Below are 15,153 nucleotides of genomic sequence, written 5' to 3'. Positions count from 1 at the left end.
AAATGATCATTGGCGGAATATTCTTCTAGAGATGTAAACAGAAACCTGTAAATCCATAATAGATTAACTCTTCTAAGAATTCCTCAAGAATTAATATGGACAATGTTGATCACTTGGATGCTTGTAACACAAATGCTTTTAATAATATATATTTCTTTACTACCCACAAGGGGCTAAACACAGAGGGGACAAACAAGGACAGACAAAGGGATTAAGTCGATTACATCGATCCCAGTGCGTAACTGGTACTTAATTTATTGACCCCGAAAGGATGAAAGGCAAAGTCGACCTCGGCGGAATTTGAACCCAGAACGTAACGGCAGACGAAATACCGCTAAGCATTTCGCCTGGCGTGCTAACGTTTCTGCCAGCTCGCCGCCTTAAATAGTATAGACACAATTAAAGAGATGGACTAAGATGAAAAAGCCAAAGAGGAAAATGCTGTTGAATATCCCTGTGAGGTTTGTAATAAGACATTCTCTTCAGAACGTAAAGTCTTCAAACACAAAGAAATACACAGTAAAGAGAAACCATTTCATTGTGAAATTTGTGGGAAGTATTTTGTTAGCCAAAGAAAATTACGAATACATAAAAGGGTCCACACTGGGGTAAGACCCCATCATTGTGAAATATGTGGGAAGTCCTTTCTGTGTAGGGGTCAGTTAAACATACACACAAGTATACATACAGGGGACAAACCCTTCCAGTGTGAATTGTGTGGGAAGCATTTTGTGTCTAAGAGTAACTTAACAGCTCACCATCGAATCCACACGGGAGAGAAACCTTATCGCTGTGGGACGTGTGGGAAAACTTTTCTTTCCAACAGTGACTTAACAAGACATAACCGGACCCACACGGGGGAAAAACCCTATTGTTGTGAGATTTGTGGTAAACCCTTCATTAATAAATCACTTCTTGTGGTTCATAGACGAAGTCACACGGGGGAAAAGTTGTATAAATGTGAAGTATGTCTGAGGTCTTTTGTGTCGAAGAGTGTGTTAACCGCACATATTAGGGTCCATACGGGAGAGAAACCGTATCACTGTGAGACCTGTGGGAAGTCATTTATTACCAACAGTTCTTTAAATGGTCATAAAAGGGGACACAGCGGGGAAAAACTGTTTCACTGTGAGATTTGTGGGAAAGCTTTCCTTTATAATTCCCGTCTTGTCAATCACAAACGAAGTCACACAGGGGAGAAACCGTATCGTTGTGAGATTTGCGGGAAGTTGTTTGTCAGTAATGGTGCCGTTACAAGACACATGGGAATCCACTCTGAAGAGAAACCTTTCCGTTGTGGAACATGTGGGAAAAATTTTGTGTATAGGCGTTCGTTAATAAGTCACAAGAAAAAACATGTTGGAGAAAAATCTTTATTGCTGTGACATTTGTGGGAAATAATTTATCACAAATAGTAACTTAACCCTTTAGTATTTAAAATATATAATAGAGAAACAATTCTTAACCATTTCGTTACCAACCCGACTGAAACCAGCTCTGGCTCTGGAGTACAAATCTCTTGTTTTCATAAGTTTTGAATTAAAATCTTCCACCAAACCTTAAGTCACAATTTATATTCCTAACACTAGCTTAATTGATATAACTAAGTTATTTTACTAAATTCTTTGTTATATTTAAAATTAATTGAATGAAACACAGAGCATCTCAGCAGAAATATGGTAACAAAAGGGTTAAAATATATAATAGAGAAACAATTCTTAACCCTTTTGATACCAACCCAACTGAAACCGTCTCTGGCTCTGAGTACAAATGTCTTGTTTCCATAAGTTTTGAATTAAAATCTTCCACCAAACCTTAGTCACAATTTATGTTCCCAACACTAGTTTAATGATAACCAAGTTATTTTACTAAATTGTTTGTTATATTTAAAGGAATTGAAAGAAACACAGAGCATCTCAGCAGAAATACGGTAACGAAAGGGTTAAACTAGGAAATATTTAATCTGTTTTATGTTCAAACTGACCAGATCCAGGCCCTCACACCTACCCTACAATGCTATTCTACATTAAGTAATTACACCATCAAGATCTTGAAGATATGAGATAATGCATGATTAATTCAAATCAATGGGAATCAATAAGCATTATGTTTGATAGAATAATCTGAACAGTTAAGGGTTAAAGAGAGACAAGCAAATTCACACAGGATAAAAGATGAGGTTAGCGATTTAACATTCAGGTTACTCTGTCAAATCTAATGCTTCATAATTATTCACCTTGCTTTGAAAAGGACCATAGGGAAGCTTAAAGATTCAATGAAGTCAGGGATTTAGAGAAATTGTAATTGAAGCATTTGGCAAAGAGGAGTGGAATACAGAGAATAGGGGACAACTGAAAGCTCTTACAGGGTGAATGGTTAAAATTAATTTCACCCATCAACGATTAGAAATCATAGGTAACTGCTGCTTCTAAATCTTCCAAACTGTGGAGTAAAAATTCAAGGAATTATTTTAATTTCATTTTAGTTTAATTAGAACTGCAATTTTTACCATAAACAATTTCATATCTATGTGTACTTATATAGGTGCAGGAGTGGCCGTGGGGTAAGTAGCTTGCTAACCAACCACATGGTTCCGGGTTCAGTCCCACTGCGTGGCATCTTGGGCAAGTGTCTTCTGCTATAGCCCCAGGCCGACCAATGCCTTGTGAGTGGATTTGGTAGACGGAAACTGAAAGAAGCCTGTCGTATATATGTATATATATATGTGTGCGTGTATATGTTTGTGTGTCTGTGTTTGTCCCCCTAGCATTGCTTGACAACCGATGCTGGTGTGTTTAGGTCCCCATTACTTAGCGGTTCGGCAAAAGAGACCGATAGAATAAGTACTGAGCTTACAAAGAATAAGTCCCAGGGTCGATTTGCTCGACTAAAAGGCGGTGCTCCAGCATGGCCGCAATCAAATGACTGAAACAAGTAAAAGAGTAAAGAGTATATGATTTTATTCTCTTGCTTAGCTGTTATTTTTTTTATATATTTTTCACTTAGTGGTTTTTTTGATAAGTTTTGATTAGCAACCCTGTTTCTCCCTCTATCGGAGAATTGAGGAAATACACGAGATATAAAGGGGAACAACTTAATACGGAGTACACCGTGCATCATTTAACGAGTTCGCTATAATTGCTTAATCGGGCACTGACTGATTCCGTGTGACGACGAACGGTAAGTCGACAGAGATTTAATTGAATAATATTAAATCTGTAATTACGTTTGTAAATAATAGAATTGTTATGTGAACCATACAACGATACAGTAATTCTATACAAGGGAAAACACATAACAACATTGGAACCCCCAAAAAATTTCCTCCTGCAAAAGTCGCCGTTTCGCTGTCTTTTACCGACAGGAAAATACTTCAAAACTGAAATGTTGGTCTCTTATTTTCGAAAAGATATACTCAATTGGGCAATCTTTCGTCTCTAGTAGACCTTTCCGTCGATTTCCGTAAAAAAATTTTTTTTTTTACATATGGGCTTGCGGGAACTTTTGAAGTAATGAGAGCGAAAGAGACTAAGAGAAAGCGATTGTATGACGAGGGAAGTTCTTTTGAAGTTACCGTGCATGGCAAGCATTGATGTACATGTGTGTGTGTGTTTGATGGGGTGTGGGAGACAGACAGTATGTTGTGTAAGTGAAGTGCTTCTGTTAGTGTGTGTGAAGAGACAGAGTAATGTGTGAAAGAAAGAGATAACAGAATTTTTTTAGTCGGTGTATGTGTATATGTATGTATGTGTGTGTATATGTATGTATATTACTTCAAAAGTTCCCGCAAGCCCATATGTAAAAAAAAAAAAATTTTTTTACGGAAATCGACGGAAAGGTCTACTAGAGATGAAAGATCGCCCTCAATTGTTACACACGAGATGGTAAAACGGATAAATTATTTTGGGTAGCAGAGTGTGTTAGCATTTAGGGTCTTCAACTCAAATCGTTCTGTTAATAAAGTGCTACAAATGCATCTATAATTTCTCTTTCGTTTTTGTTATTTTCCTAACAGTTGGACTTCGGTTATTTCTTTTCCTTTTCTCAATGTATGTTACAATACTTCTGTTTGTTTCCAGACCAGCGGAAAGCGGGCGATATTTCGCCCTGTCTCGGGGTTATCACGGTTTTCGTTAATCTCCGTGAAACATTTTCAAACAGGATTTCAAAGTCCTACTAACTGTTAAACACTGCTGTGTGCGCCCTTGTTCTCTTTGGCGTGGAATAATAATAATAATAATAATAATTGTGTACAGTGCTCAGGTGCACTACAACTCATCTAAAGTGTATATATAATTAGGTGTAGACGAAGCTAATGGGCGTACGTCTGTGCGTGCGAGTGTGTTTCCATGTGTGTGGAAATTTACGGATTTTACTAACACAAATGAAGCAGGTAAGAACAAATAGGGAAGGCTTTGTAACAGTGGAAATTGATTAGTAAATAATTTGATGAAATGTCGAGGATCTTTTCCTTTTGACCGGCACTTTGTAACATAATTTCTAGGTAACTAAAAAGTTTTAAACTTCGTATACTGGTAGAATGTGTTTATAAAACATCATTTTCTCTTGGCTTTATTGAGAAAATTCTATAGGTTGTAAGATATTTCGTCTGAAATTTCTTGCATTTCGGCAATTTTAACCAATCAATTACCTCCATTGACGTAAATAACATTCTGTGCATAATGAATATGTCCCTCCTTGAAGAAACAGATTGGGTTTATTTACATTTGTGAAGAAAAAAAGATACCCTTCCCCCCACCCCTAACTCTAGAATAGATTGAAATGCAATGGATCGATACTAGGGCCATAATTATGGTGACATTTTCATTTGACACCGCTAGAAAAAAATCCCATTTTCCATAGTGGTGTCGTATGAAATTGTCACCCATAATTATAACCCTAGTATCGATCTATTTTAGATTTAGGGGTGGGGGACTGAACCCGGAACCATGTGGTTGGTAAACAAGCTACTTGTCACACAGCCACTCCTGCGCCTATATACATAGAGATGCTTCAATAGGGACAGTCTCTAAAATGATATTAGTTTTTCCAAATCCAACACTGTTGTATTGGTGTTTGTCATGACTCACTGTTTTAACTCCAATGTCAAAATCTCCTCTATAATTTACACGGTTGTTTCTCTTTTATATTTCAGAGACTATCACTGGACATTGGCACCAAAGCATTGTTTCCATCAGAGAACATCATTGATATTCATCACTTTTTAAAGACTGAAAGAAAATGTTGTACAGAACAGATTTAAGAACTCCAGAGAATTCCAGTGAAATATTTCTTCTCAACTGAGATTGATAGAAACATTTCTCTTGTGAAATATTTGGAATGTCTACAAGATTATTTTGTACTGAAATTAAACTTGGATAATTATTGAAAGGAATCTCAGAGTATTTTCAGACATCAAGAAGGATTACAGTTGATGGAAAGAAAACTGTGGCAATATTTATTAGGAATAATCTGTAAGACAAGAACAAAAACTGTATCCACATTTGTTGTGGTGATTGAAGTAAGATAAGGGACAAACGGATTATATAGGATTAGTTGAAGAATACATTTTTATTCTGAAGAGATGTCACAAGAGAAACCACAATCAGCTTTTCAATGTGATATCTGTAAAAAGACTTTCACTGAGAAACGTAATCTAAATACTCACAGACGTATACATACAGGCGAGAAGCCGTATCACTGTGATATCTGTGGCAAATCATTCTCTTACAATAATATCTTCATTAATCACAAACGTATTCACACAGGAGAGAGGCCATTTCACTGTGATGTCTGTGGACAATCATTCTCCCGAAGTTGCAGATTAACCGATCATGTACGTATTCATACAGGAGAGAAACCATTTCCCTGTGACATCTGTGGCAGATCATTCTCACAAGTTAGTCACTTAACAACTCACAAACTTATTCATACTGGGGTGAAGCCATATCACTGTGATATCTGCAATAAATCATTCTCTCGACGCAGTTATTTAACCGTACACAGACGTATTCACACAGGAGAGAATACATTTCGCTGTGATATCTGTGGTAGATCTTTTTCTGTTGCAATGCACTTAACAACACACAAACGTATTCATACAGGGGAGAAGCCATATCATTGTGATATCTGTGGTAAATCATTCTCTCGAAATAGCAACTTAACTGGTCACAAACGTACTCATACAGGAGAAAAGCCATATCACTGTGATATCTGTGGTAAAACATTCTCTCGGAGTAACCATGTAATTTCACACAAGCGTATTCATACAGGAGAAAAGCCATATCATTGTCATGTCTGTGGTAAATCATTCTCTGAAAACAGTAGCTTAACTAAACATGTGTCTATCCACATAAAAGTCTGACTCGTATCACTGTGATATCTGTGGTAAATCTTTCTCTGAAAACAGTAGCTTAACTAAACATGTGTCTATCCACATAAAAGTCTGACTCGTATCACTGTGATATCTGTGGTAAATCTTTCTCTGAAAACAGTAGCTTAACTAAACATGTGTCTATCCACATAAAAGTCTGACTCATATCACTGTGATATCTGTGGTAAATCTTTCTCTGAAAACAGTAGCTTAACTAAACATGTGTCTATCCACATAAAAGTCTGACTATCGTTGCTAAAATTCATCACGTCTCACAACTACAATCAGTGTTTTTGTGTCATTTCCCCTAAGAAATCATGGGTCAGTTCTGTGGGTTTTATAGTAATCCATGAATCTTTGACGTAAATCATACTTATCATGTTTATTTCTGTGGGGTTCTGTTTTCTGGCCCCTTTATCTCTTTGCTGCCCTTTTAGCATCCTCTTACAACATACAGGGATCTGGTAATCTAATTGCATCCAGTTTTATTTTTGAAATCTTTGTCTTATGTTACTATGACTACTACTACATCATCATCACCATCACCACCATCATCGTCATCACCACCATCATCATCACCATCATTATCATAATCACCACCATCATCATCATCTCTACCACCATCATCATCACCATCACCACCACCATCATCACCATCACCATCACCACCACTACCATCATCATCATCGTTTAACGTTAAAACATGGTAATTCATGGATGTGTTTGACTGAAGTTGCTTCGCTTCTATGAAAGGAGAAGTGATATTGTAAATTTAAGGATCACCACTATATATTGCTGTTGGCCCCAGGGAAGGATCAAGGGCAATGTTGACGTCAGTGGGATTTGAACCGACACTGTATTTGAAAGAAGACAGTGTTAGTGGTATTTTGTTGGATGCTGTACTGGTTCTGCCTGTCCCACACCTTTTGGCTGGTTGTGATTGATAAAACAAAGTCCCAGTCATGTACTGGGGTCCAATTAATCAGCTAACCCTCGGCTGATACAATCATTCGTATGTTGGACTGAACGGTATTCCTTTCCGTTCTTTACATCCCGAGTTCAAATCCTGCCAAAGTTAACCTTCCATTTCGTCCTTTCGGTGTAGATAAAATATTGAGGGGAGGAGGAGGAGGAGTACTTGTACTTGTGGCAACATTCACCCTCTCATTTACTTGTTTCAGCTATTTGACTGCGGCCATGCTGGAACACCACCTTTAGTCGAGGGAATCGACCCCAGGACTTATTTTTTGTAAGCCTAGTACTTATTCTATCGGCCTATCTTGCTGAACCGCTAAGTTACGGGGACATAAACACACCAGCATCGGTTGTCAAACAATGCTAGGGGGACAAACACACACACATATATATATATATATATATACGATGGGCTTCTTTCAATTTCCGTCTACCAAATCCACTCACAAGGCATTGGTTGGCCCGGGGCTATAGCAGAAGACACTTGCCCAAGGTGCAATGCAGTGGGACTGAACCCTGGACCATGTGGTTGGTAAACAAGCTACTTACCACACAGCTGGTGAAAAGGTATATATTTTATTGATCCTGGAGGGAAGACAATGTCCAACATGGCAGGACAGACTAAAACACCACAAGGCTTAGCTGACAGCCGTTTAACACTCTTTTACTTGTTTCAGTCATTTGACTGCAGCCATGCTGGAGCACCGCCTTTAATCAAGCAACTCGACCCCGGGTCTTATTCTTTTTTTGTAAGCCCAGTACTTATTCTATTGGTCTCTTTTTGCCGAACCGCTAAGTAACGGGGACATAAACAAACCAGCATCGGTTATCAAGCAATGCTAGGGGGACAAACACAGACACACAAACGCATATATATATACGACGGGCTTCTTTCAGTTTCCATCTACCAAATCCACTCACAAGGCTTTGGTCGGCCCGAGGCTATAGTAGAAGACACTTGCCCAAGCTGCAACGCAGTGAGACTGAAGCCGGAACCATGTGGTTGGTTAGCAAGCTACTTACCACACAGCCACTCCTGCGCCCATTGATATTTATTAATTTCATTTTACTATAATCAAATATACATCATTGATTTCTTGGTCGGTGTCTAGTTTTGTCTTGACCTAAGCCAATTGATCCCTTGGTTAGTGTCTGACAGCATGTTGACTCGAGTCAGTAATTGGCTTCTTCTACCACCCTCGAGGCATCTCAAACCATGGAACCCCACGCATGACGCCCGGCGTGCTAACGTTTCTGCCAGTTCGCCACCTTGAAAGGAACCCATTGTATAAATACATGTGTGTGTGTAGATCTATGTATGTGTTTGTGGAGACGCAATAGCCCAGTGGTTAGGGCAGCAGACTCGCGGTCGTAGGATCGCGGTTTCGATTCCCAGACCGGGCGTTGTGAGTGTTTATTGAGCGAAAACACCTAAAAGCTCCACGAGGCTCCAGCAGGGGATGGTGGTGATCCCTGCTGTACTCTTTCACCACAACTTTCTCTCACTCTTACTTCCTGTTTCTGTTGTACCTGTATTTCAAAGGGCCGGCCTTGTCACTCTCTGTGTCATGCTGAATATCCCCAAGAACTACGTTAAGGGTACACGTGTCTGTGGAGTGCTCAGCCACTTACACATTAATTTCACGAGCAGGCTGTTCCGTTGATTCGGATCAACCAGAACCCTCGTCGTCGTAACCGACGGAGTGCTTCCATGTATGTGTTTGTAATTATTCTCTACACCATTTGACAGCCGGTATCGGTGTGTTTATGTCCCCCATAACCTGATAGAATAAATAGCAAGTTTAAAAAAAAAAAATTCCTGTAGTCAACTCATTCAACCAAAACTTTCCAAGTAATGGATGAAAGATGCCAAAAACCCTTTTGTTGTATTCAAGCTGAAATGTTGCACTCTGCAGGGACTTGAGTGCTTGCTCCAAAGAAGGACGACCGGGGCCTTTGTCCGATATAACTGAGGTTTTCCAATAATAAAATGATGAATGTTCATGTGTAAACGATTTATATGGATAAACAATAAAAGCTACAAAATATGACTGTAACAGAACCTTGTTCAATTGCTGACAACCACTTGAAGTTTTGTTAAATTTTCATTAATTTATTTAAAAAAAAAAAACTTAGTATAACACCCTGGCAACGCCAGGATGCATTGCTATTAAACTATATAAACATTTGACATTTTTTTGTTTGTTTTCTTATATTTTTTTCTTTAGTAGTAGAGAAAAGAGATGAGAGGAGGATGTAAACTTTTATAATACATCACAGTGATAGATATACAAAGGGTCATCCTCTTTACTCTTTTACTTGTTTCAGTCATTTGACTGCGGCCATGCTGGAGCACCGCCTTTAGTCGAGCAAATCGACCCCGGGACTTATTCTTGTGTAAGCCCAGTACTTATTCTATCAGTCTCTTTTGCCGAACTGCTAAGTAACGGGGACGTAAATACACCAGCATCGGTTGTCAAGCGATGCTGGGGGGGGGGGACAAACACAGACACACAAACATATATACACATGCATTTATATATATATATATACATACAAATATATGATGGGCTTCTTTCAGTTTCCATCTACCAAATCCACTCACAAGGCTTTGGTCGGACCAAGGCTATAGTAGAAGACACTTGCCCAAGATGCCACGCAGTGGGACTGAACCCGGAACCATGTGGTTGGTTAGCAAGCTACTTACCACACAGCCACTCCTGCGCCTGTAAATGATATGGATATGTATACTTTTATTTTCCAAAATTAAAATAAAAAAGGTTCCCCTTCATTTTCTACAATGCTCTTCCATATATCTTGTAGAATTGCTGGGCCCCCTCTTCCAAAATTCACTTGTCCCAGACGAAAAATACTCCTCCACCCCTGTTCTGATCTCATCTACAGAATTTATGCTTTTTCTGACCAAATGATTTTGGAAGCTGTGAAAAAATATAACAAAGAATTTAGTAAAATAACTTAGTTATCATTAAGCTAGTGTTAGGAACATAAATTGTGACTAAGGTTTGGTGGAAGATTTTAATTAAAAACTAATGAAAACAAGACATTTGTAGTAAAGAGCCAGTTTCCGCCAGGTTGGTATCAAAAGGGTTAAGAATTATTTCTCTATTATATATCTTAACCCTTTTGTTACCATATTTCTGCTGAGATGCTCTGTGTTTCTTTCAATTCCTTTAAATATAACAAACAATTTAGTAAAATAACTTAGTTATCATTAAGCTAGTGTTAGGAACATAAGTTGTGACTAAGGTTTGGTGGAAGATTTTAATTCAAAACTTATGAAAACAAGACATTTGTACTCAGAGCCAGAGGTGGTTTCCGCCGGGTTGGTATCAAAAGGGTTAAGAATTGTTTCTCTATTATATATTTTAACCCTTTTGTTACCATATTTCTGCTGAGATGCTCTGTGTTTCTTTCAATTCCTTTAAATATAACAAACAATTTAGTAAAATAACCTAGTTATCATTAAGCTAGTGTTAGGAACACAAATTGTGACTAAGGTCTGGTGGAAGATTTTAATTCAAAACTTATGAAAACAAGACATTTGTACTCAGAGCCAGAGATGGTTTCCGCCGGGTTGGTATCAAAAGGGTTAAGAATTGTTTCTCTATTATACAGGTATACAAGATGACACTTTTCACTGTGCTATGGAATGGGATTGAACTGCAAACTGTGTGATTGAAAATCAAATTCCTTTATTACGCAGCCTACTAATAAATATTCTGAAAGGAAGATTTTATAAAAAAAACCTCAGTGCTAAGCTATCTCCCCAGTTGTGGATTCCATATATATATATATATATCATGTGACCGACCAGGCTATCTGATGTTGCTACACATCGCTGGTCACAATGTGCTTCGCTTTGTTTTTTTAGCCTTTAAATGACGCCACCCCGTTGGCTAAGCGAGCAGACCGACAGAAGAAAGAGAGAAAGTTGTGGTGAAAGAGTACAGCAGGGATCACCACCATCCCCTACCGGAGCCTCATGGAGCTTTAGGTGTTTTCACTCAATAAACACTCACAACGCCCAGTCTGGGAACCGAAACCGTGATTCTATGACCGCAAGTCCGCTGCCCTAACCACTGGGCCATTGCACCTCCACACACACACACACATATATATATATGGAGAGAGTTGGGTGTATGCTCTTCTATGATGCTACATCTTTAGTCACATAGGCGCAGGAGTGGCTGTGTGGTGAGTAGCTTGCTAACCAACCACATGGTTCCGGGTTCAGTCCCACTGCGTGGCATCTTGGGCAAGTGTCTTCTGCTATAGCCCCAGGCCGACCAATGCCTTGTGAGTGGACTTGGTAGACGGAAACTGAAAGAAGCCCGTCGTATATATGTATAAATATATGTTTGTGTGTCTGTGTTTGTCCCCCTAGCATTGCTTGACAACCGATGCTGGTGTGTTTACGTCCCCGTTACTTAGCGGTTCGGCAAAAGAGACCGATAGAATAAGTACTGGGCTTACAAAAGAATAAGTCCCGGGGTTGATTTGCTCGACTAAAGGCGGTGCTCCAGCATGGCCGCAGTCAAATGACTGAAACAAGTAAATGAGAGAGAATGTGAATAAATTCATGGCTTACAAGATAATTTTATTCATGGTTTCATAAGACAAAGCCTTTAAGAATCATTTTTGACAATATAAACTAGACTAAAACTGGATATAAACAGACCATATCTGTGTCTGTTTTAAGAGACTACAAACAGAGAATGTGATCAGAAAACAGTACCTCAAAAATAGAACCATGAGGAGTATGATTAAAGTAAAGGCTTCACAGATTGGATGGAAGCACTCCGTCGGTTACGACGACGAGGGTTCCAGTTGATCCGAATCAACGGAACAGCCTGCTCGTGAAATTAACGTGTAAGTGGCTGAGCACTCCACAGACACGTGTACCCTTAACGTAGTTCTTGGGGATATTCAGCGTGACACAGAGAGTGACAAGGCCGGCCCTTTGAAGTACAGGTACAACAGAAACAGGAAGTAAGAGTGAGAGAAAGTTGTGGTGAAAGAGTACAGCAGGGATCACCACCATCCCCTGCCGGAGCCTCGTGGAGCTTTTAGGTGTTTTCGCTCAATAAACACTCACAACGCCCGGTCTGGGAATCGAAACCGCGAGTCCGCTGCCCTAACCACAGGAGTACCTAGTGATTTATCAGGAAAACATGTTAGATATAGGGTGCCGCAGGAAGGCTGCCCTGATTTCAAGGTTACATTAAATGCCACTGTGAGTCAATGAACTTCATAGAAATACAAAGCTGGCAGAATCGTTAGCACGCCGGGCGAAACACTTAGCTATATTTCGTCTGCCGTTACGTTCTGAGTTCAAATTCCACCAAGGTCGATTTTGCCTTTTATCCCTTCGGAGTCGATAAATTAAGTACCAGTTACGCACTGGGGTCGATATAATCGACTTGATCCGTTTGTCTGTCCTTGCTTGTCCCCTCTGTATTTAGCCCCTTGTGGGTAGTAAAGAAATAGAAATAGGTATTTCGTCTGCCGCTATGTTCTGAGTTGATAAATTAAGTACCAGTTACACACTGGGGTCAATGTAATCGACTTAATCCCTTTGTTTGTCCCCTCTATATTTAGCCCCTTGTGGGCAATAAAGAAATAAGAAATACAAAGTTTTTTCATACATCTTCATGTGTTCGTTTTTTATTAACCCCTGAAATTGGGCCAACCATTCTGCTGCCCCTAATAATTGGTTGTTAAGAGATGCAAAGAATTTTGATTATGACATAATCACACTTTTTTATGAACAGATATATGTCTAGTTAAACTTTTGTTTAGAGAGAATGATTCACCGCAGATATCACAGTGATATGGCTTCTCCCCTGTGTGAATACGTTCATGAACAGTTAAGATACTATAGTAAGAGAATGATTTACCACAGATATCACAGCAAAACGGCTTCTTCCCTGTATGAATGTGTCTGTGCTTAGTTAAAGAACTGCTTGCGGAGAATTTTTTACCACAGATATTACAGCGAAAGGGCTTCTCCCCTGTATGAATTCGTATGTGTTCTGTCAAAGAACTGCTTGTACTGAGAAATTTACCACAGATATTACAGTGAAAGGGCTTCTCTCCTGTATGGATACGTACGTGTTGAGTTAAATCAGTACTTGTAGTGAATAATTTATCACAGATATTACAGTGAAAGGGCTTTTCTCCTGTATGAAGAAACTTGTGTTTTGTTAACCTATTGTTCGCAGCGAATGATTTACCACAAACATCACAGTGAAACGGCTTCTTCCCTGTGTGAATACGTTTGTGAGTTGTTAAACTGCTATTTCTGGAGAATGATCTCCCACAGATATCACAGAAAAATGGCTTCTCTCCTGTATGAATGCGTCTGTGTTTAGTTAAGTCATTGCGTGCAGTGAATAATTTGCCACAGATATTACAATGAAATGGCTTCTCTCCTGTATGAATACGATTATGAGTAGTTAAATAGCTGCTTGTAGAGAATGATTTACCACAGCTATCACAGTGAAATGGCTTCTCTCCTGTATGAATACGCCTGTGAGTGGTTAGATTACATTTATGACTGAAAGTCTTTTTACAGATGTCACAATGATATAATTGTGGTTTCTCTTGTGACATCTCTTCAGAATAAACATATATTCTTCAATTATTTTTAATAATGTTTGTCCCTTATCTTACTTCAATCACCACAACACACGTGGATACAGTTTTTGTTATTCCCCGACAGCTTGTTCCTAGTAAATATTTCTACTGCTCTGTTTTCATCAACTGTAATCCTTTTTGTTATCTGAAGAGAAATGTTGCTACCAATCTCAGTTGAGAAGAAATATTTCACTGGAATTCTTTGGAGTTCTTCAATCTGTTCTGTACAACATTTTCTTTCAGTCTTGAAAAGGTGATGAATATTGACGATGTTCTCTGATGGAAACAATGCTTTGGTGCCAATGTCCAGTGATAGTCTCTGAAATAAAAGAGAGAAACAACAGTGTCAGATATAAGAGGGCATTTCGAAAAAGAGAGATTAAAAACAATAGATCAGTACTAAAGCCAACATCACCACTATGTTGGTTGTGGAATACCAATGGGATTTTAAAGATTGAGCCTCTCAAAACATGTGTGTGTACATATGTATGTGTCGGTGTAAATATAAATAAATAAATAAATATATATATATATATATATATAGAAAGAAGATTTGAACGATACCGAATTATATACATTTGGAAAATGATAGAGCAAAAGGTGCCAAACTTTGGTATCAAAACCTACCACTCACTGCGCCACGGAAGACGCTGCCAGCTACCACCAATCAACAAAAAGGCTGGCCAGGCAGCAAAAACCCTGCGAGAGTCAAGTCTGTTGGTTCGAGGAGCACAACTATTCAACTCCATTCCGGTACATGTCAGAAATCTATCAGGATGCAGTGTGGAATCATTCAAATTGCAGCTGGATAGATACTTAAGCACCATTAGAGATGAACCCCATCTCCCAGGATATACACAACGAGCACAAACTGACTCAAACTCGCTCCCACACATGTCAAAATTAAACAGAGAATACAACCTGGCAACCACACCAGACTTTGAGGGTGGAGTCTTCGACTTGGCCTGAGCATGGACTCAAACTCAAATGAAATGAAATGAAATATATTATACACTCTTTGAGTGGTTGGCGTTAGGAAGGGCATCCAGCTGCAAAAACTCTTCCAGATCAAGACTGGAGCCTGATGCAGCCATCTGGTTCGCCAGCCCACTGTCAAACCGTCCAGCCCATGCTAGCATGGAAAGCAT

At 39.0% G+C, this 15,153-nt stretch overlaps 3 protein-coding genes across 3 annotated transcripts in view; 1 reads left to right on the top strand and 2 right to left on the bottom strand.

Annotated features, from left to right (window-relative positions):
• The first annotated feature begins 95 nt into the window (after window positions 1–95).
• Window positions 96–15,153, top strand: part of LOC118768513 (zinc finger protein 2 homolog) — a 25,212-nt gene continuing 10,154 nt past the window's right edge. Inside the window, exons 1-4 of the mRNA XM_036515166.1 lie at window positions 96–123; window positions 418–1,382; window positions 5,156–5,187; window positions 5,563–6,167. Of these exons, the coding sequence (XP_036371059.1) occupies window positions 96–123; window positions 418–1,382; window positions 5,156–5,187; window positions 5,563–6,167 (1,630 nt within the window). The remainder of the gene's footprint in view (window positions 124–417; window positions 1,383–5,155; window positions 5,188–5,562; window positions 6,168–15,153) is intronic.
• LOC118768472 (zinc finger protein 737-like) overlaps window positions 12,893–15,153 on the bottom strand; it is a 19,713-nt gene continuing 17,452 nt past the window's right edge. The window contains exon 4 of the mRNA XM_036515074.1: window positions 12,893–13,113. The gene's annotated coding sequence lies outside the window, so the exon portion shown is untranslated. The remainder of the gene's footprint in view (window positions 13,114–15,153) is intronic.
• The window catches only part of LOC115226320 (zinc finger protein 665-like), a 3,020-nt gene continuing 950 nt past the window's right edge, over window positions 13,084–15,153 (bottom strand). Inside the window, exon 2 of the mRNA XM_029797315.2 lies at window positions 13,084–14,324. Coding sequence (XP_029653175.1) covers window positions 13,121–13,981 — 861 coding nt within the window. The 5' untranslated portion in view covers window positions 13,982–14,324 and the 3' untranslated portion in view covers window positions 13,084–13,120. The remainder of the gene's footprint in view (window positions 14,325–15,153) is intronic.

The sequence above is a fragment of the Octopus sinensis genome, linkage group LG30 (assembly GCF_006345805.1).
Source record: "Octopus sinensis linkage group LG30, ASM634580v1, whole genome shotgun sequence".
NCBI lineage: Eukaryota > Metazoa > Mollusca > Cephalopoda > Octopoda > Octopodidae > Octopus > Octopus sinensis.
The sequence above is the reverse complement of the archived record's forward strand: the minus strand, read 5'-3'. Positions and strand labels throughout refer to the sequence as shown.